Genomic DNA, 24,063 nt, shown 5'->3' on the forward strand with positions numbered 1-24,063 from the left:
TATCAAAATGATATAGATGGAGTTTAAATAAATGTTCATTTTTCTCTCTATGTACACATCTATTTTGCTTGCTAAAATTTGTCTGTGTGTACCCATGCTCATGAGTAGTGAGACAAGAATATCAGCTGCTAATCCTGTTAAAGTGAAGCTGACTGTCTGAAGGATTTCTACACTCACTGGAAACAGTCTCTCAGTAGAGTAACAGCAAGCTCATTAAATTCCAAGAAGTCAGGCAACAAATTATTTTACACACTAGTTCTTTATAGTGGGAATTCCATTAGCCAGCTGTAGTAAGAATGTTAACTGAGATTTTTTTGGATGAGATATTTATTGTCCTTTCAGGTTATGCTCTGTTTGTTTGCTTCTTCTCATTGTTCTCTCAAAATTGCTAGGTATAGAGGTAATAAACTTGGATGCTGTTATAAATGATATTGTTCCCTGGCTCCATACTGCTTAGTTAGTTCTGGCAAACAAATCACACACTCCATGATTCTATATTGCCCATATGATTACATGGATCATAGTTTCCTTGGTAATAAACATTCTTTGTAAAGAAAAAAAAAAGTAACCTGTCTTCCATTGATATGGATCCTGTATCACTGAACTGAACTGAACATTATGGCTCCTTTGTGGTATAATTTCTGGTCATATCTGAAAATTTTAGGTTAGTCATAGAATAGACTAACAAAATCATAAACCAAGGAGACCTTGCAAATAAAAGTTTAGTACCTAAGGGTTAGGGTAAATGCTCAGTGAAAAAGTACTTGTGACCAACTGTGAGGATCAGAGTTCATATCTCACATAAAGGTCAGACAGGTGTGTGATCCCAATACTTCGGAGGCACAGACATAATAGTCTTGGACCAACAAGTTATGCCAGAATTGAAAATAAAAATTAGAAATTCAATATATAAAATACCCTTTATCATTATTCAAAGTAGGTAAAGTATCTGGGATTTCATCTTTGTTAGCATATAGTATTATCTGGAAAAGGTTTTTGGATTCTAATAGATGATATGATGATACATCAGCCATACATGAAATACAAAGGACCCAGCAGGTAGCATAGCCTCTGTGCTTATGTAGGACTCTTCCCTCAAGTAAAGCTGGGACATGTGTGTGGGAATTCAAGTAGAATCTGCAAACATAGTGATTCTGAGTGCCAAATAATGAGTTCTTTAGAGCCAAGATTCTGTAAGGCTTTGGCTAGAAACTCTTCCTAACATTTCGTTTTAAGCACACCCCTGTTTAAAAGCAGTAGTGAATAAACTAAATAAATAAATAAACTAGTCCTCTAAAGCCAAACATTGAACATTCCTATCTATACCGCACAAGCATACTCAGAAAACAAATCCAGAACAAAAGCAAATGTGTGATATACAAGAACACCACTGAGAAATAGCACAGGGCTTAGGAAAAATGCAGAAGAAATTTTAAAGTCAAAGCCATGAATATGGCTTTGGCACACTCTCATATATATGTATGTATATATATATATATACATATATATAAGTATATAACTTTATATATGATATATATATAACTCTATATATGTATAGTGATGTATTAGTAATGCTTTATTATTACTATTACATCTGAAGTAAGAATGGTAAAGTGATAAAATGGTATCAGGTTGTTACATTGATCCCTTATGTTTGTATTTTTATTGTATATTTATTGTTATTGTTATTTCCTATTTGGATTTCATAACCTGCCTTCTAGCCCCACATAGTAGCTTACTTTGAAAAGATCTTAGAAAAAAGGCCTCAGAGAAAAATTGCTTCTTCTTGTTTTTTTTTTTTTTTTTTTAACTGAGAAAGAGTAGAAAATAAATGTCCTCATCAGGGCCACATTTGTTCAAGTTTGAATATTTCGTTCCATACAATGATTCTTTTTTGGCTGGAGATGAAGTCTGGGCCCATTGTGGTAGCTTTTATTTCTATTCCTACAGACCTCCAAGACTTGTGCCTTACTGTGCCACTATGAAGTAGTTTCTTGCAGGCATGGTTCAAGAGTCATAATTCCCTTTGAGTTCTTTGCTGCAAGGGGAGTTACAGAGACCAAAGCAATGTTATTTATGTTCAGTGCTTTGGAAGTACCACCTATGTTCACCTATGTGAGTGAGGTGTATTTAAGTCTCCCATCAGTTCAGCAGCCTACGGGACTTAGGAGAAATGAAGATTAAAGTCAATAGAGCAGAAATTAAATATTCTCCCAGCTAGAAGCTAGCTTGAGTTAGTTAGGGCCATTTTCAGATGACAAGACACGAATTATATACTTCAGTGCTTGTATACGATTCCTTCCTGCGATGTTTCTATCTCATCTATACAAACAAAACAGAAGAATAGGAATGCTTTCAGTTTCTGATAAATCACTATGGAAATTCAGAGCCCAGATATATGACACTTCTGATTAGTATACTGAACTTTAGCAAAGGAAATAGAATCATCAACCTTGTCTTATTTCTGTGTCTTTTTGTTGTGATTAAATTTTAGTTGATTTGTTTACACTGAAGTGATTTATAGTAGTGAAGGTTCCCATAATGACAACCAAATGAACAATGAAGGAGCAGCAAGCACAACAGAAAATGGAACTATTGTCTTTCTTCTTCAGTGATAAGTTGGTTAAAAGAAACCATTAGAATTTTTTAACAGAATAATTATTGTCAGCAAAACTAAGTGCTCCATTCCCCAGATGAGCTATAGTACAATACTGTTTATGTATTTTCTGTAGAGAAACAAGAATTTTGTCATTAGAACAAATTTCCTATTTAAATTATTTCGTGTTATTGGGTTATAACAATCTTTATTTAATGCTATTGAAAAATAACATTATAAGTTTCCTATGGATGTGGTTTATCTTCAGATTTAAATTTGTAGGTTCCATTGTTATTGTACATACTTAATGTATGCAATATTTTTTGTGATATTTGGGTGAACTTATTTCTGTGGGCAAATTAACAAGTTATATCTCTTTGTTACCAGCTCATGACCACCTATGATAAGACCACCTGCAATTGATTGTCAATTTCTAAGATGAGATACTATATCATTATTATATTATTAATGTTGTATCATGGACATGTAGATTGTGTCCTTTTGATCTATGCCTCCCTCATTCTCTCTCCACCAAGACCCATGTGTTAAGTTTAGAAAGTATATGTTTGTGTGCATATGTGCATAACAAGATTGACACATTACTGCTTAGATGAATATGGAGAAAATCATGAATGAAATACTCCAGAGAAACAAAGACAAGCACTGTAAAACCTTATTTCTGAGTGGTTCTAAAGCAACCAAAAGGCCCAGAAATTGATTCCTTAATGAACTTATGCATCTAGCAGTATATATACATTTTATATATATGTATTTTTTTCTATTTTCAAACATAGTTAATCCTGAAGAAATAATGTTTCATATATGTAAAGCTGGAGAATTTCGCTGCAAAAACAAACACTGTATCCAAGATCGGTGGAAATGTGATGGGGACGATGACTGCCTAGATGGGAGTGATGAAGATTCTGAAACTTGCTGTATGTTCTCCTTCAAATAATCTGAATCTATATTTTCCTGAGTGTTTGCATTACCAAAAAGCAACCTATGACATATCTGAAAATATCCTTGGTGTAAATTGACCTAACTTTCTTTCCCAGTAACCACTGGCTTATAGATAAGCTACAGATTGCCTCCTACTACAGACGTCGATGTCTGTTCTTCTCCTCTGCTCCTATCTTTTCCTAAGTTTGTTAGAACACTGCCAAACCACAATCTGATGTTGCTCACAAGGACACATTAGGATCTTTGCTTGTAAAGACATGGGAAGTCAGCTTAACACTCTTTGAAACTGAATTTTGGACACAGAAGTTCACAATTCACTACATTGCTTGTTGGCAACAGAGTCTTGAAGGAAATTCAAGGAGATTGGCAAGGATTTGGAATGCATTTTAGCTTCTCTGGCTCTACCCATGGCTTCCATTCAACCTTCCTTATTTACTGAAAGAGGAACTGTTCATGTTTCCAATAAAAGTAGGGAAACTTCTCACATGTATGGATATAAGACACGTTTGGAATGCATATGAAGTAATATTCTGCCATTACAGTTGATTAGCTAATGTGTTCCATCACAAGCTCTGTAGGCTTTGCCTGGCATCCTGTATTTCACCTGCTATCCATATTCAAGTCTGTAAATAAGTGTGTTTCTGTGAAGTCTATAAATTTTATCCTTGGTCATCTTGTTTTCCTGGTTGAATTAGGCTTTCCTCTTAAATTAACTTGAGAGTTCCTCTGTGAATTCCTATTATGTCTCCCTTAGTTACACATTAACCCTAGAATAGTTGTTATAGGATCAGGTCCTTCTTATTGAAACAGTTACAGAACCTGTTTGATAGCATGTGAAAGACCTCAAGTCACATACTCAAGTGTATAACTTGTAGTCCATCATCTATCTATTTACCTTTGTAATTATTGAGTTGAATTTTAGTTGTCCTACAGAAAAATGCTTCTTACTTTCCTTGCCTGTGATACTGAGCTGAGAGTAGTCTATAAAATTTATTATAGTTTGCACTGCCTTCTTATGGAATTATTTTTAACCCTCAATAAACTGTTGTACAGCCTGTTAGAGTCAAGTATCTGTTTTCTGTAAGTCTTATGTTACAGTAGTTCTCAATCTGTACTGCAACTATAGGTTTCTTCATTGGCTTCATCTAATAAAATATTAATATCTTCCTTGGGAGATATGGTTGACTGTAACATGCCTGGAGTATCAGCTCCAAAAATAGACCTTGACTTTGGATGAAAGTATGACTCTATAAACCCAGAAGTGTAGAGCAAGCATCTCTGGCCACCTACTTGGAGAGCATCTTCTTTTCTATCATTTATTTATTTATTTATTTATTTTATTTTACATATCGATCCCAGTTCCCTCTCTCTCTGTCCCTCCCTCCCTCTTACACTTTCTCCCCCCCTCACATGCACCCTGAACACCCTCCCCTCCCATTCCCCCTCCCCCATTCCACATGTAGGGCATCCCCATCCAGGTGGGGTCATATAAATCTGTCAAGTCATTTGAAGTAGGGACTAGGACTTCTCTCCTGTCTCTAGGTTAAGGGAGTATCCCTCCATGGGGGATGTGTCCACAAGGTCCTTTTGTGCACCAGGAATACATCCTGGTTCCACTGTCTGAGGTCCCTTAGACTGCTCAGGCCTTGTAGATGAGATCCATATTCATGGGGTCTAAGTCTGTCCCATGCTGGATTCCCAGCTATCGGTCTAGGGGTGGCACACATTTGTTCCTCCCTGTTCAGGTCAGCTGTCTCTATGTGTTTCTGCAACCTGGTCTTGTCCTCTCCCTCTGCATCTGGATTCTAGTTTGACTCAGTGTTTAGTTGTGAATGATTGCTTCTTCCAGCAGGAACTAGATGAGGGCTCCATGATGGTGGATAAGTTAGTTGTTGATCTCATTATCAGGGTAGGGCATTTATGGTAGCCTTTCCACTGTTGCTCAAAATGTTAGTTGGAGTCAGTATTGTAGGTCTCTAGACTTTTCTTTAGGTTCTGTTTTCTCTTCAAACCAGTAACGGCTCCTTCTTTTATGTTCTTTCTCTCTCTCTTTCTCTCTCTCTCTCTATCCTGTCTTCCATTCATACCCTGACTCAATCTTCATAGTTGAATGTGCTTTCCTCTCCTCCCCTTCTCTTTCTCCTAGTTCTCTTTCCAGAGAGCATCCTTTTTGAGTCTTTTAGTCATTCTGCATTATGTTTTATCTCTGCTGTTTTTTTGTTTGTTTGTTTGGTTGGTTGTTTTTTTTTTTTTTTTTTTTTTTTTTTTTGGTGTTTTGGTTTTATACTTTTTCTCCCTGTATTTCAGTAGCTCACCACTAATTACAAGACCGTGGTTGACTATGCATTTCCTTCATTAATGAAAATGGATCAGTCTTGAACTCACCCAGATGACTAGGTCAGCCTATAGCTTACAGTCCTATTCTACCTTACTAGTGTATAGGGTAATAGAAATGGCCACAAAAAGGTCTCCAAAAAGATTCACTACAGTGTGCCATGCATGATCTTGTTCCTTTAGAATCTTGACCTCTGACATGTATATGACTTTTATATTTCATTGGTGTCTATACATGCTAAAGATTGTGAAATACATAGAAAATGTTGATCATGCACAAATACTAAGGGATACTTCTTTTCTCTTTTTTCTTTAATGAATTCACTTAATATCTTTTAATTATACTCTTTCCCTCCTTCACCTCTTCTCAGATCTTTACCTTCTTTTTGTCGCCAAACTACATATGGAGTTCTATTTTTAAAATAAATTTCCTTTCACTCAAAGAAAACCTTCCACAATGTATGGAAACCACTCTAACATCACAAACACTTAAAGAACATATGATTTGTGGGAACATATTGTAAGTGGACACATTTGATATGAAGCAGAATGAGAAAACAGTAAATTTCTCTTTAAAAATAAAACTTATACAAAATATGTTTCCATCTTAGAAAATGTACATCTACTGCACTGTAGAAAAGAATGAAATATTGTTGAAACTGAGAAACAAATATGGAAGACCACACATTAGGAAGACAAAAAATATGTTTAGGAGATTAATACAAAGAGTTTTCCCATTGTGATTTGATATGGGAAGGTTCAGATTCAGCTGTGGGTCATTTTATGATTGTTGCTCTCATTTTCAATATTGCTTTTAGTTGCAACATTTGGAAAACATATGATAATAGTTTGTTATTAAAATTATTTAAAATCTCATTTTTAGTATCAAATTTGTCACAAGTAATCCATTTTTAGTTTTTCCATATCTTTGCAAATCCCCAAACAGGCTGAATAAAAACACAATTAATATTATTTAATATTGTAAAATATTTGAATGAATATGATATATGTATGAAAATAGTATATTATTATATATGAGTAATTATTTTGAGATATAATTTCCATGCATGATATTAAACCTTGAGGTTTATTTCAAATGCATAAGCACAGTTGAGTGACCAGTGATGAAGAAACAAACTAAGAGGTATATGTGGTTTGAGTAGAAGCTGAAAATGGATATATTTCCATTTATTGCATATTTAAAGTAATATTTTCTATAATGATTATATTTTAACAAAGTCTAAAATATTAATTTTCCTACAAATTTGAGGCAATTAGTGACAGAAACTGAGGCACTTATTACAGCATAACAGCACAATTACTGAAATAGTTTTATAACCTTAGCTAAAATACTCGTAATTTGAATTGAACTAACTTCTCTCTCCCTGCAGTAAATCATAGCTGTCCTGATGATCAGTTTAAATGCCAAAATAATCGTTGTATCCCCAAGAGATGGCTTTGTGATGGAGCAAATGATTGTGGCAGCAATGAAGATGAGTCCAACCAAACCTGCACAGGTAAAGGGCTGCATAGATGCATAATAAATCACTCTCACCTCCACATCTATAACACACAGATCAGGATGATAAACTAGCTGAACATTGTTAGCATTGACATGCTGATTACTGCGTTGGTCAGGGATTTCAGTGTTCAGTGCCACAAAGGCCACATGATAAAAGGTGTTTTACTAATTTTTTAATGCAACTCTGGTTTCCAAATTAATCTAGCATTTCATCTGTTCCTGTGGGCTGCCTGTTGATCAGCATCTCCTTCAGGACTTGTCCAAGCTAATCCTTCCTAGGCAGTAGGAACTTTTCATTAGCATGGTGTGATCCTGGCCACCTCACAAGGAGAACTATTTTATCCTGACAAAATACTAAAACTTCTTATTTTTTCTACAACAGAATACCTTTCTGAACAGTTTTCTGTTCATGGAACATTATTTATGGAAGGCACATTTTTTTTTCCTGAATGAAGTCCCAATACGACTAGGCATATTTATATTTCCACATAATCCATGCCTTTGTAATAAATCATTGATTCCCTAGCCAGCCTCTCATTGAATAGAAATATACAGCTGGTGGTACAGTTTACAAAAGTGTGCCAGAAAGGTCATGATTACTAGGTAAATGTTGAAAAATAACACTGGCAATCAGCAGCCCAGTACACTGTAAATGAGGAAGAAAGGCTAGTATGTGGTGATACATGATGTTATAATTGGTGAAAGTTGATTCTTGAAGCTTGCTCCAATGTTTTAGCATACCAGACCTCACAACACCTCTTTCTCCTTTAGCCATTATAATCCTCAGAAAATAAATAAAAACTATTGCAACAATGTAGACTCATGAACAAAAAATTCATTCCTACCCTTGATTTTGGCATTGACTTTCCTGTGGGGTGTGTGTGTGTGTGTGTGTGTAATTTTGCAAGATTTTCTAAACAAAAGAGATATCTCAAGACCATGGGGCCCATATTCAAGACTTCATTTTGTAGAGGCAATGTAGCAAACAGAGCTTGCCTACATCTTTATGAATTCTGAAAGGCCTCTATTACTTGGACAAAACTGTACTGCGCACCAGATTACCTTGATTTTTATAAGCAGCCAACTTGACTTTGAGAAGGTGAATATGACTCTAACTTAAAATGAAGCATTTCTGCACACCAATGCACATACTAATCTTTTAAGATTAAGGTATAATTCAAAGCGTGTGCTTCATTACATCCTGAATATAAACACACAGAGGTTTTTGTAATAAAATAGACAATCATGATATCACAATTGACTTGTTTATACTAATTACAAATCTTGCTGGTTTCCACGTGATTTATAAAGGATCATTTGCATTTGATGTAACTATTAGTAGTAGTAAAAATAGAAATACTTCTATGTAAGAATAAACAAAGCAATCAGTCTGATTTCTATGGTTCTAGATCCCTAGGGTGCACTAGGAAACAAAACACAACATATTGAATGTCACATTGAGTTGTGCCTCTCACTCCCAGGTCAGTGTACTCACGTCCATATAATCATGGCAGATGGTGTCAATGAAAAGAATAAAGTGAAATGTAAATGTGTCTTTCATCATCACACAGTTTTATGTATTTCCATTTCATTTTACCTGGAGAAATGAGCAATTCTCGTGGCTTAGTACATGTGGACAAAGTGGCAAGTTCCTTTGCGTACTGTCTGCGTACTGAAATCTAAGTGCATATGTGAAGATGTATCCTAGGTGAAAAGACACAAAACAGGGATATTTTATCTTGCCATCTATGTCCTCACCTGTTTACATCAGGGCTGTTTGGATATAAACTGGAATCTTCTCCTACCAGAAACCTGTTTTTTATTTAGTTCCTTTAAGATTTTTCCCACACCAACCAGTAAATATTTGTCACAACATTAATGATTGAATGATCAAAAGTACATAGTACTTTCATTTGTAGATAGAGAACAAGGGCACACAAAATCATGTTTTGGGCACCCATTGTAATGCAGGATACAAAGCCCAAAGTTTAACCATACTGTTATTATTCTGTATAGTTTTATGTGACTAGACATATTGGAAGCAAGAATCTCCACTGCTAACATGCCTGCACTAGGTCTATGAGCATCCCTGCTTGGCATACCCTCAGGTGACTGATATGACAGGGGGCAGCTCACTAGAGGTAATACCATCCCTGGGTGTATGAACCTGGGTTTTATAAGAAATTAAGCTAAAAAAGACATGGAGAGTTATGTAAGCAGTGTTTTTTCATTAAAGATAGCCTCTGCTTCAGTTACTTCCTCTAGGTTTTTGCCTTTAGTTCATATTCCTACTTTCTCAGAGGTAGAGTATGACTGGAGAGCTATAAGATGAAATGAACTCTTAACTTCTCACATGGTTTTTGGTAGTCGTGTTTCCTCATAGCAATGGGCACCCAGGAATCATAGAAGACCAAAGTATAGGGAAGAATTCCTGAAGGATGCAATGTTAAACCCTTGAAAAATATAAGAAAAATCTATGAATAATAATAAAATCCAAAACAAGCCAGATAATCTGGTTAAAAACAAGTTTTGGCAATATTATGTGGAGAAAAACCTAGCACATATTCTTAGTCGTCACATAAATTGATTTTTTACTAGAAAGAGTAATAGTGTTTCTATTGCTACAACTAAAAACCATGACCAAAAAGCAAGTTGAGGAGGAAAAGGTTTATCTGGCTTACCCTTTCAGATTGTAGTTTATCATAGCAGGAGGTCAGAACCAGATATCAGGCAGGGATAGAGCCTGGAGCAGAAGATAATGCAGACACCATGGAGGGGAGCTGTTTACTGTTTAGCTTACGCTGGCTTGCTCAGCCTGTTCTTATAGAACCCAGGACCACCAATAGAAATAATATCATCCACTGTGGATGGAACCTCCCACATTGATCATTAATTGAGAAAATGCCTCACAGCTGGATCTCATGGAGGCATTTCTTCAAGGAAGGCTCCTTCTTCTCTAATGAATGCAGCATGTATCAAGTTGACTTAAAAAAAAAACAAAAACAAAAATCTAGCCAGTTCAGTAAGGATTATTTTTAATTCAATGAGTTCAAAATTTATGCATGTTTAACTTTGCAATATCCGTTTTCTCACTGTAGGTAATACCTGTACATCGGAAAACCTGTGGAAAAGATATTCACCCTGAGAGCTAGGAATAAAAATGCCCCCAAATGAACTCAATTTTAAATGAATAGGATACTTGATAAATTTGTAAATTTGCCATGAGTACTTAATTGATTGAACTCATACTCAAATGTCAAAAGAATGGTTTTTCAAAATATCTTATATAAAATTTGAAAATATAAACATTTTTATTTAAAAAAATGTAAACTGAGAATTAATTTTAAATATCTTTCAAGTGTAGTCTTCAAAAAACAAAAACTCCTGGAGGTGCAAAGAAAATAAAGAGTTAGGTCTTCTAGGGGAGGTCAATGTGTGGGAGAGACTCCATGGTCTATAAGATTAGGCTTTAATATAGTTCTTTAATAATACAAAACAAAATTCTATAGAAAATATAGATAAATAAATTGGATGTAACTGTACATCATAGACAAGTGTATATTTGATTGAACTTTTGTGATAGAAACAGTTCACTAGGAGTAAATTGCCAACTGCTAGCTTATTGGATTGAAAGCATGAGTGGTCAAAATACTAGAAGCAAGTTAGAGAAGGCATTCAGGAGTAACACATGCATGGATCACAAAGGAGTAGCCACAGCTACACAGAGAGAATCTGTTTTCCCTCAAAACCCCATATTTCTTTTATCTAGTTCTAAGAGAATATCAGAGACCAAGATGAATGGCAGTTATATTTGAAATTCACTTCCCTAGGCAATGTTAAGCCAACATTTTGCTCCCTCATTGAACTCTATTGTATTGGACAATATTTTACTCCTCACATCATCAAACAATTTTGATTAAATGCACACTAAGCAGGTATATTTACATGAAAATAACAACTCCATTAAAATCAGGACTTTTACATGATGAACTAAAGAAAACATCTCCCTCTCATCATCATATTAAAAATTAGGCCCAAGGGCTTTCAAATGTTGTCCAAATGTTGTACCAATGAGGTTCATTCCCTGCCCTTGGTAGTTCTTAGGGTTTTAAAATGTATCCTATCTAGGCTTGAACTCATCATCTTCCTATGCCCTCCTTCCACGTACTGTGATTTACATGGATGAGCTGGTATATTTTGTCTAAACAGAATGCTTTCATTCAGATGCAACTCAGATGATATTTCTGTATGGTTTGAACAGTCTCCTGATAGAGTATCCATGCTATCAGGTTTCATTCTGCTATATGGTAGCAGTTATGAGCAGGAACATCTATAATGTGAAGGGTATCTCAGTCTCAACTACTAGATGAACAGTTCTGCAAAAGGCACAAATAAGTTCCTCTTTAAGACACTATTTGTCATAACATTAGAGCCCTTTCCAGCCACTCATCTAATGTCATATGCAAGTTAGTATATCTGATGCAAAGGAGGACCAAAAAAGAAAACACTCTGTGGTCTTTTAGTGACTGCATTGGCTTGAAGGGCTAATTCTGTCAATTTGGTTATGTCCAAAATACTGAACTTAGAGAATTAAGGAATAAAGTATCTTTCTCATCTGAAATCAATTCAAAATTTCCCGAGAAGAAAAAAAAAAAAAACTTTTCTCCCCATGATTAAAAGAGATAGTGAATTCAAGCACTTTCTAGTCTTAATATCTTTCAATAACCATGCAGAAAATTCTTTTGTTAATGATTATGAAAGTTTCTACAATTTCACAGCTATGAGGGCCACACATATATGCCCCAACCACCCCAATGGTAAGTCACCCACTATATGAATTAGACTCTACTTTCTTGCTAATAAGAGCACTCCAGTAAGAAAGCTTTGCTAGACTCAATGGAAAGACTATATTAATAAGAATATAAAGTTAAAGAAGAGTGGTTTGCATAAATTTAATATATAATGATTATGGCTAAGTTGGAATTAAATGGAAATAAATTATCTAATGGTACTCTCATTTAAAATCATGAGAGACTGGAATACAATAAGAGAAGGACAGCAGAAAGGAAAAGCAAAAAAGAAAGAATAGGAGGCAAAAAGGAAGAAACTTAAAGATGATAAGAAAAGGAGAAAGAAAAATGTTAGGGAGAAAGAACAATGGAAAATAAGAGCCCTTATTGAATTTCTATTAAAAGGAGGGAGGAGGAACTTGGTTTGCTACATAAAATAAAAATAAAAAATAAATTAAAAACAAAAAGAAAATATTATATTCTGAATGAAGGAGCCATGCTTTTAAAGGTGAGTGAATATGAGGGATAATATGGCAGGAGGAAAGGGACAAATATAATTAAATGAAAATTTCAAATGTTAAAATATAAACATAATGCTTATGTGTGAAATAAACATTGCATGTGACATTACTCAAAAAGTCAATGAATTAATTCAGTGTGTATAAATTGATCTTTACAGCAAGAACCTGTCAGGCTGACCAGTTTTCTTGTGGAAATGGGCGCTGCATTCCCAGAGCATGGCTGTGTGATAGAGAGGATGACTGTGGTGACCAGACAGATGAAGTGGCAACCTGTGGTAAGTAGGGAAAGGTTCTGCTTTAGTAGAGATGTGTCAGATACAGTGTACTAGTGCTACCTTTCCCTAGAAGCTATTTCTCCCCCCCCCCTTTTTTTAAATTTACATTTGAAACAAGATTGCTTTACATGTCAATGCCATCCTCTCCTAACACCCCCACCAAATCAAAGTCCATCCACTTTCTGCTCCCCAGGGAGGGTGAGGCCTTCCATGAGGAGTTTTCAAATCATTTGGGGCAGGGTCCAGGCCCTCCCCAATGTGTCCAGGCTGAGAAATTGTTCCTCTATGTAGTATGGGCTCCCAAAGTCCATTCATATACTAGGGATAAATACTGATCCACAACCAGAGGCCCCATAGACTGCCCAGTTCTCCTAACACCCACATTCAGGGGGTTTGGGTCAGTCCTGTACTGGTTTCCCAGCTATCAGACTAGAGTCAATGAGCTTCCCCTTGTTCAGGTCACCTGGTTCTGTGGGTTTCTCCTTTTCTCTGTGTCTAAAATCCCTATATGAGTGAGTACATACCATGTTTGTCTTTATGTGACTGGATCACCTCACTCTGGATGATTTCTTCTAGTTCCATCCATTTGCCTGAGAATTTCAGGATTCTATTGTGGTTTTCTGCTCAGTAGCACTCCACTGTGCAAATTTATCACATTTTCTCCATCCATTCTTCAGTTGAGGGGCATCTAGGTTGCTTCCAGGTACTGGCTATTACAAATAACACTACTATGAAAATAGTTGAGCAGATGTCCTTGTTGTATGAATGTGCGTCTTTTAGGTATAAGCCTAAGAGTGAAATTGCTGGATATTGAGGTAGACTGATTTCCATATTCCTGAGGAACTGCCATACTGATTTCCGTAGTGGCTATATCTGTTTGCACTTCCACCAGCACTGGAGGAGTGTGCCACTTTCTCCACATCCTCGCCAGCATATACTGTCTTTATTGTTTTTATTTTAGCCATTCTGACAGGAGTAAGATGGTAGTATCTCAGAGTTATTTTGATTTGCCTTCCTGATGGCTAAGGATGTTGAGCACTTTAAGTATCTTTCAGCCTTTTTAGATTCCTCCATTGAGAATTCTCTATTTAGTTTTGTACCCCACGTTTTAATTGGATTATTTAGTGTTTTGATAACTAGCTTCTTGAGTTCTTTGTATATTTTGGAAATCAGGCCTCTGTCAGATGTGGAGTTGGTAAATATCTTTTCCCATTCTGTGGGCTGCCAGTTTGTCTTGTTGACTGTATGCTTTGCCTTACAAAAGCTTCTCAAATTCAAGAGTTCCCATTTATTAATTGTCAATCTCAGTATCTGTGCTGCTGGTGTTATTTTATATTCAGGAAGCAGTCTCCTGTACCAATTTGTTCAAAGGTACCTCACACTTTCTCTTCTAAAATGTTCAGTGAGCCTGGATTTATGTTGATGTCTTTGATCATTTTGGACTTAAGTTTTGTGTATGGCAATAAATGTGGATCTATCCGCAGTCTTCTATACACCATCATCCAGTTGTGCCAGCACCATTTGTTGAAGATACTTTTATAAATTTAGCTTCTTTGTAAAAAATCAGGTATTCATATGTGTGTGTTAATAACAGGGCTTTCAAAGGATTCCAGTGTTCTACTTGTGTATTTTGTGCCAATTGCAAACTATTTTCAGGACTATAATTCTGCAATAGAGGTTGAAGTCAGTGATGGTGATGACCCTCGAAGTTCCTTCATTGTACAGGGTTGTTTTGGCTATTCTGCATCTTTTGTTTTTCCATATAAAGTTGAGGATTGTTCTTTAAGGGTCTGTGAAGAATTGTGCTTGGATTTTCATGGGGATTGGATTGAATCTGTAGATTGCTTTTGGCAAGATTGCCATTTTTTTCTATGTTGATCCTTCCTATCCAAGAGCATGAGAGATCTTTCCATCTTCTGGTATCTTCTTTATTTCTTTAAAGATTCAACTTCTTATTATGCACATGTTTTATTTGTTTGGTAGGGGTTACCCCAAGAAATTCATGTTGTTTGTGGCTATTGTAAAGGGTTTCTCTGATTTCTTTCTCTGCCCCTTTATCATTGGTATATGTTATAGCTACTGATATTTTTTATTTTTAGTTAATCTTGAATCCTGCCACTTTGCTGAAGGTGTTCATCAGCTGTGTGAGTTCTCTGGTAGAGTTTTTTCAGTCACTTATGTAAATTATCATATCACCACCTGCAAATATGAAAGTTTGACTTCTTCCTTTCCAATTTGTATCCCCTCGTTCTCTTTTTGTTGTCTTATTGTATTTCAAGTACAATATTGAAGAGATCTAGAGATTAGGCATCCTTGGGATAACAGGAACATACCTAAACATAATAAAAAGCAATACACAGCAAACCAACAGCCTACATCAAACTAAATGAAGAGAAACTCAATACAATTCCTCTAGAAGTTATTTCTATATGAATAGGAGTCAAGGTGGCAAATATGTATTTTCATTGCAGCTTTTTGAACATGACTTTCATTGACTGCTTCAGAATAGATTTCATTCATGAAGTAGTTACAATAATCTCAGCTGAAATAAATAGAACCAGATATTGCTGATCAGTAGCTATTAGAAGCCTAAGTAGACGTTATTTAGCTCACTGTTAATCTTGGCATATTATGACCAAACTTTCAAAAAATACCTGTGTTTTTGTCGACATTTGGAGCAAAATACAAGGATACATCTCTTGTTAACATGCATATGACATATTCTGGGAGTAATTAATAATCTAGAGATAAAGTGGAGAATATCAACTATGAATTTCTGAAGAATTATAGAATTCTGAGTGAAAAGAAAATACATGTTCATGGTATCATTATCTGTCTCATATTACTGGATTTTCAATTTTCAGAATGAGGACAATTGGTTGTGACAAAGTTGAAAATGCAGTTACTTTCTTTTTTATTTGTGGATCTGTATTAATTACTTTCCTGGACCTGAGGAAAGAAAAGACAGTAAGGGCTATTAGATTCATAGTTTCTTAGTGAATCTTCACTCCAATCTGTAACAGCCCCAAATGCTTTCCCTACTTCACACATAGAAGGTCTGACACAGAACCTTTAGCCTCCTACCTGAGACCATGAAACCAATACATGCTGGGCTAGTTTCCAAATTAAAACTGGTCATTCCAGATTAGCCTTGATTTGGGTCCCAGGCATGAGTTGCAAGGGAGAGGCAAGTGAATTCCTACTCCCTTGGATCTTCATTAGGGGCACACATCCCTATTGTAGGCTATTGTTTTATCATTTCCTTCTACAAGTTCTGTATTGCCTCTTTGAGGCTATATGTCCCTATCGTAGAGACTGCTGATATGCCAATCTCACTCTCTAGATGGTAAAATCAAGGAGAGACAGGAAGAACTACAGTAATCTGTGGGATTTCTGCTCTACCAATATAATAAACCAGTGTTCATTCACAATCAAGACAGTAAATTTTGTGTGAAATAATTGATCTCAACTTTATTGCATTTATTTAAATGTTCAATTTTAAACTCATAACAATTTTGTTGTAATAAAGGCACATAGGCAAGTAACAACTGGCACATAGAGTTTCTGAACATATAAAAATATCTCAGGAGCTTCCTTCTGCTGTCATTTTTACTACCTGTTGCCTTGCCACTTTGTATTAGACAGCCAGTTATATTATATATTCCTGGTAGATTGTCAGCTACATACCTATTTGTCAATCCAGTCCCTTCAATGTCTAATAGGCAGCCAAATCCGTGTGTGTGTGTGTGTATGTATGTTTATATGTATATGTATGTATATATATGTGTGTGTATACATATAATCATTTTGCATGATTTGTTATGAATATAATATAGTGATACCTCGAGGTTTTATTACACAACTTTTGAGTTATTTGTCCATCCTCCTTTCTTGTCCTGTTTTATTGAACTTCCTACCCTCTGCCTAGTTGATACTCCACATCTCCACCAAAGAAAGTAAAAATATATAAAACAGGAAATATATTAGTTTTTTATTTTTATTTCAGGATTTAATGTATTCTAATCATGTGCTTTGATCAAATCTACCACTCATTCCTTTTCCTGCCATCCTTCCCTTATCTCTCTATATGCATATGCTAATTTTTAAAACATATTGAGTCCACTTAATGTGTCATGATGTTCATGGATTTACATGCATCTATTAGAATATGGATAGCCTCTCATAGGCTGTGCCCTTGAAGACAGCCCACTCTCTCTGATTTTACATCAAGACTTTTACATAAAAACCCGACCAACACCTCTTGGATGAACAGTCTCACTTTGTAGGAGAAAATAAATTTCCATGTCATAATATATTTTTCACTGAATTCACAATGACAAAGACTGATTTCTAATAAGAAAAATGGAACATTTAACTGCATGCCCATGAATGTAGGCTATTATGGCTCCTGCTTCCATATGTCATCAAACTAGTCTGCTTTACATTTGGTCTTGGAATAGGACAAGTTCCCAAAGGTGTCAGCCTTCACAGAAGATTCTTCACTCAGGTATTTGACCCTTCAGTTTGAAGATCCACCCCTTATAAGTTCAAGAACTAGTGTTTCATGGAAAAGAATGTCAAATTCAGATTTAAAGGGTACAAGCACATATTATTAGATTTGCTTCTGATAGAAATTAGGAGCTGACAACTCTTAGATACATTCATTATCTCTGGAAAACTGAGAAGGCAGGAAAAGATGTAAAATGAGGACAACAAGAAAAAGACCTGGTTAGGAAAGATAAATGTCTTAGAAGGAGGATATATGTAGAAAAAACAAGGAGAATAGATCAGAAGAAATTAAAATAATGTGCATAAGAAATTTTCATTATTAAACTATTTTATGTTATTCATAAATTAATTTAAAGAATAGGAAACAAAATTAATTAATTGAGTCCTCAGCATGCTGGGAAAATTAGACTAATTCTCTCACCTGAATGTTTTGCAATTAAAACATAAAATGTGTGCGGACAGGATTCAGTAAATCTTTGTTTTTTCCCTACATATAGAAACAAGATGTAAAAATCTTCATTGCTGTGTTTGAATAACAGGCCCTTTATTTTAATACTACTATTGTTTGAAGGGAACCATTAACCTTAGGGTAGCAATCTCAGAGTTGGTATATTTAAACATCTGTATTAACTAATCATTTTCAGCTTCGAACAAACTAAACTTACCTGAGAAAAGGACATCTACAAAGATGACTGCTTCTATTCATTATAGCACAAGGTTCAATTGGATTAATAATAAAACCTTTGAGTCAGATATTATGGGGTGAAAGCTGAAAGATCAGAGAAGTAACACCGCCAGCCACTAAAGTTCTTACCTCTATGAAATCCTCAGACAGGGGCTGAGTTCCTGTTTCCTCTCACCTAACATTATTCTCTCTGCACAGCTGTATCACTTCTGTCTCCACCTCCTTATGTTTGGAAAAAATGCTTGAGATCCCAAGTGCTGGGGTCAAAAGTGTGAGCTGTTTCTCTTTTAGAATGGTTAAATACCAGGTAGCCCAGTGTGGCCTTGAACTCTTGATCTTCCTGCTTCCACCTTTCAAGTACTGGGATTAAAGGTGTGTTCCACCACTGCCTGGCCTCTATGGTAACTAGTAGTTAGTGCCACACTCTGATCTCCAGGCAAACTCTATTTGTTAAAGCACAAACTAAGTTTCAGGCATTGGTGGCAGCACACACTTTAATCTCTATACTCTGGAGGTAGAGGCAGGCAGATTTCTGTGAGGTTGAGGCCAGCATGGTCTACAGAGCTAGTTCCGGGACAGGTTCCAAAACAATACAGATAAACCCTATCTCAAAACAATAAAAAAGTACAAACAAAATATCACCACAATAGATTCCAGTGATGAATTAATTGGTCAATGGACAAATTGATGCAGGAGCATGCCTTAAGTAATGGTTAATGTGACCTACTATTATTTATAAAACATATGCAATGTTTTCCGCAAAAGTAATTTGCCTGCAAATTCTAGGGTGGGAGGTACCTAGGGCAATAACATTAACTTATATTGACTTAGCATTCTCTTGGACACTGACCACAACAAAGGGAAGAGAGGTTTCCAATGCTTGGTCTTTGGGAATTTTTTTTCAGGTATTCTATGGATCTTAGCATGAATGTTATCATTCCGAAAGGATGACCCCATTTAACATTCATTAATATGCATATATATGTACATGTGTACATATACATGTATTTTCTTACTCTTAAAAGATGTTCCCCTGTATCTATTTCAAACAACCTTATTTATCTTTTCTTCTCCCACTTTCTCTCATGTCACATTCCTTCCCAAGTCTTCAGCTAAAGTTCCCATTTTTTCTATTTCTCTCTTCACAACACTAAAGTCCTACTCTGCATCTCTGTTTTCCTTCTTTACCTCATCATTCTTGTCTCTTTTTCTGGACTCTTAGGGTAATTCAGGTTACATATTCAAATATATATTTCAGAGCTAGGAACTATAAATAAAACATAACTCTTAGTATCTGTTCTTCTGAGTCTGGGTTACCATGTTCTGTGTAATATTATTTTCCATTTTCATGCACAATTTATGTTTCATTATATAACATAGTGTTAATGTCCATTCATTAGTTGAAGTATATTGAGTTGTTTCCATTTATTTGCCATTGTGAAAAGAAGTACAATGAACTTGGCTAAGCAATTTCTTTTTGGTGTAAGATATCAAGTCCTTAGAGCATATGTCAAGGAGTGGAATAGGTAGGTCACATGGTACCATTTGGAGAATTCTCTACACTGATTTCCACAGTGCCTGCATCAGTTTAAAATCTCACCAATAGAGAATGGCAGTTTCACTTTCTCACATTCTCAAGAACATTGTTTTCACAGTTTAGACATTCTCATTAAATTGAGATGAAATCTCAAAGTAGTTTACTTTGTGTTTCTGATTGCTAAGAATTTTGGACATTTTAAAATAATTTTTTGACTATCATGCTTTTTTTTAGAATTCTCTATTAAGATCTGTTGTTAATTTTTTTAAATTATTTCACAATTCTTTGTTCATTGAGTTCTCCATATACACTGGTATTAATTTTCTATTGGATACATAGGTGGCAAATATTGTCTCCTATTAGGATTTATTAGGATTATTTCCTGAGATATTTTATGAGTTCCCATATGTTATTTGTTGGCCTTAATCCCTGAGTAAGAAGAGTCCCATTTAGAAAATCCTTTCCTATACCTGTATTTTGTAGAATATTCAGTGTGTTTTCTAATAGCACTTTCATGATTTAAGATTTCACACTAAGGTTTTTGAAACATTTCACATTGACTTTTATTCATGGTAATAGATACAGGTCTAATTTTATATGTAGACTTTCAGTTTCCCCTATAGCATATCACTTCTACCAAGCAATGAGAATGGATGATCTTTCCAACTTCTAGTGTCTTCCACAGTCTCCTCCAATAAACTATTTCTCAGCAGTATTCTAGAATTTATTTATAGTAACTTTATCAATATCTAAAATGTTGAGGTCTTTATTACTTAAAATACCTAAGCACAAAACAAGTATGCCAGTACACACATAGAATTAACAATATTTTGAAGGAAGAGAAAGGAAGACCATGAACTTAGTACCAGCCTGAATTATAGTGAAATCCAGTCTCCAAAATGAAACAAAATAATAAATTAAAATAAAGTCTTGCAATAGATAATCCCACTTTACAAACCATCCTGAACAAGGTAACCCAGTCACAAAAAGACAAACACAGTATGTACTCACTCACATATGGTTTTTAGATATAGAACAAAGGATTACCATCTTATAATCTGCACCATCAGAAAAGCTAGGAAACATGGAGGACCCTAAGAGAAGAAGAAATTGTCAAGTTCTCCCAAGCAAATTGGGACTATAGGGTGAAAGGAGAAGAAGTTAGGAGGAAGAAGAGGGAGAAGTGGGCATGATTGAGCAGAATGATTGAGTTAGGGGAAGAATAGAGTGCAGAAAGAAAAGAGGTACCATAATAGAGGGAGCAACTATGGGTTTTAAGATAAATCTGGCACTAGGGAAATGTCTAGAGATATACAAGGATGACCCCAACTAAGAATCTAAGCAATAGTGGAGAGACTATCTTAAAAACTCTTCCCTGATAATGATATTTATTACTACCTTATATGTCATCCTAGAGCCTTCATCCAGTAGCTGATGGAAGCAGAAGCAGACACGCACAGCTAAACACTAGCCAAACTCCTGGAATCCAGTTGTAGCAAGGGAGGATTGATGAGGAAATGGGTCAAGACAAGGCTGGAGAAACCCACAGAAACAACTGACCTGAACTCGGGGACTCCAGTCTGATAGTTAAGAAACCAGCAAAGGACTGACCCAGAATCCCTGAATGTGATATTACTTAGAAGGACTGGGCAATCTATGGGGCCTCTGGTATTGGATCAGTATTTATACCTAGTATATGAATGTACTTTGGGAGTCCATTCCACATAAAAGGATATTCTGTCAGCCTAGACACATGGGGGAGGGTCTGGGCCCTGCTTCAAATGATATGAGAGACTTTGAAGTCTCCCCATGGAAGGAAGGCCTCACTATCCCTGGAAGCAGATAGGGGATGGGATGGGGTGGGTGGGAGGCTGCAGGAACCAGTATTGACATGTGAAACAATTTTGTTTCAAATTTGAATGAAAAACAAACAAACAAACAAAAAAGGCCTGAGGACATGGTTAAAGTGCTTAATATATGTGCACAGAACTCAGAGTTTCATCTGTAGTACTATATAAAATTGGAGTTGGTGCAGCATGCTTGAAAACCAGTACTTATTAGGTGGAAGCAAGAAAATTAACATTTAAAATCAAATGGGCTATATAAGACCCTAACATTACCAAAAACAATGGCAAAATATATCTAAATTTTACTAAATAATCTAGTTTGCCTGCCAGCATGACACACACCTTTATCCTTGCACTTGGGAGGCAGAGTCAAGGTGAATCTCTATGAATTTTAAAGATCAGCCTGGTCTACATATTGAATCTGGTTTCCAAATAGATAGCTATAGATAAATATAGATAGACAGAACAAAGAATTTAAGAATTTGGATTGTCTCTTTGGGTACCTCAGTATTTAGAGTATTTTTATTTCCAAGGTATGTTTACTGTCTGGTTCTTCATTTTTCATACATTTTAGGGTATGTTCTAAGTGACATTCCCTCTACTCCACATCATCCTCCTTTATCAACTTAACCTTCTTGTAGCTTTTCAGATTTGAACTCATCATTAAGTACATTCAGTGTTCACCCAGGGATACACAGGCTGCCTGAATGTACAGCTGTTAATAGAACTCAATACAAACATCAAAAACTTACATAAAACTACATGACATGTTCCTGTGAATAGTTTTTAACCTTATTAATCAATTCAAATGTGAACCTTATATATAACAGTTATCGTGGCACAATGTCTAAAGTTTGGTCATAGCTAGAAATTAAAAATATATCAAGCATATATTAAAGGCCTTAAGTGAATCATAGAAACACATTCATGAATTTTTTAAATAAACAATCAATTATACACTTCTGTGGAAAACCCAATCTAATAATTTCAATTCTACCACTATAGTATTGAACTAAATACTCCTTCACCTGAATTTGCCATCATTTTTCATTAATAAAAAAAATCATGGGGATGTTTTACAAAATATTGTGAAATGTGAGGACGTTTTACTTGTGGTTTTTTTCATAATATACCCTTACATAAAAATTTATATTTACAAAAGAGGAGTTGAGAATGAAGATTTTTGTTATTATTAATGATCATGTAGTTTCCCTAAATACTGAAGGAAACTTATTTTAATGATTTTTACCCAATGTGGTAGTCAGAGATTTATATAAATTTCACCTCTTCATATTACTGGAGGAAAGCAAGGAGTCCTTGAGATCAGTGGAGGCTGCCCCCTCCTCAATTTGCATAAATTTTAGAAATAAGGCACTGGATAATGCGAATGCCACTAAAGCCACAAGAATCTTCAACCAGTGTTTTCTCATAATTCAAGAATAAACTTTTGGGGACCTGTAAGGCAAAGGTAAGTTTGGGGTGGGAATTCAAGTCCCCGCGAGGAGAGTTCCTGGGCAGCCCAACAGTATGCAGAGAACTGATTCCAGGATGCTACTAGTCAATTAGTTTTCAGTAACATGGCCACAACACAGTGACACATGGGAGATCAAGCTTGTTACTTCACTTGGGCCAATTGGAGAACCAGATCATATGGTGGAAGTTCCACCCAAGTGCCACTCCCCTACCAATCTCCAAACCCTGCTGTTATATCAGAAAGCCCACAAAATGGTGACCCCTCCCCCAAAGGAGTTCAATATCACTCCCATGGGGTGTTTAAACTGCCCCCTAGAGAATAGATCTGTGGGTTTCTTCTTTTCCGACTCCTTTCTAGGAGGCCGGAAGGCCATCCGGTTTGATTTGATGAATTGCTGAATCAGAGGAGAGGCTTACCAGGGTGTAGAAACTTTTCACCATTCTCACATAGTGTCCTGGCTGTGCATGCAATAAACCAAGGGGAATGAAGAAGAAGCTGAAGCAAGAAGGAAGATGAGCTCTCTGGAAATCCTGGCTTTTGGCCAGAAGTGATCTTCGGATTCCAGCTTCCAGACAAGGAAAGAATGGAGAACTGTAGCATTCTTGATCTCTACCCCAAACTTTTTGACCAGTTTCTAGATCCTGTTCTTTTTTCCGATTTAATTTTGACAGAATATTGGTCATTTTCCCACTTTAAAATTCACTTTTCCCATCTTCTACTAATTATAAAATTATTGTCATTATACCAAGATTAAAAAAAAGTTCTATATTTTTGTTTGGTAGGTAGTATCAATAAGATAAAGTTGTTCTAGTTAGGAGGTTATTCTTTCTTTCTGTCTTGTTTTTTTTTTTGTTTGTTTGTTTGTTTGTTTTATTTGGTATTTTTTTTGATTCCCAAACTCACAATAATTATTAAAATTACCAAACCCAAAGGAATCAGAAGGCTGTTTTTACCTGTATGTTTTGAAGTATATGCTTTATACCTAGGCTGCTGCCTCTTTCTCTTACTTTCTT

The 24,063-nt window shown here is 35.6% G+C and overlaps 1 protein-coding gene across 1 annotated transcript in view; it reads left to right on the forward strand.

Moving 5' to 3' along the window:
* The window catches only part of LOC127221897 (low-density lipoprotein receptor-related protein 1B-like), a 229,393-nt gene that overhangs the window by 189,252 nt on the left and 16,078 nt on the right, over positions 1-24,063 (forward strand). Inside the window, exons 12-14 of the mRNA XM_051183850.1 lie at positions 3,391-3,531; positions 7,282-7,407; positions 12,882-12,998. Coding sequence (XP_051039807.1) covers positions 3,391-3,531; positions 7,282-7,407; positions 12,882-12,998 — 384 coding nt within the window. The remainder of the gene's footprint in view (positions 1-3,390; positions 3,532-7,281; positions 7,408-12,881; positions 12,999-24,063) is intronic.

Source organism: Phodopus roborovskii, unplaced genomic scaffold (assembly GCF_943737965.1).
Source record: "Phodopus roborovskii unplaced genomic scaffold, PHOROB, whole genome shotgun sequence".
Classification (NCBI taxonomy): Eukaryota; Metazoa; Chordata; class Mammalia; order Rodentia; family Cricetidae; genus Phodopus; species Phodopus roborovskii.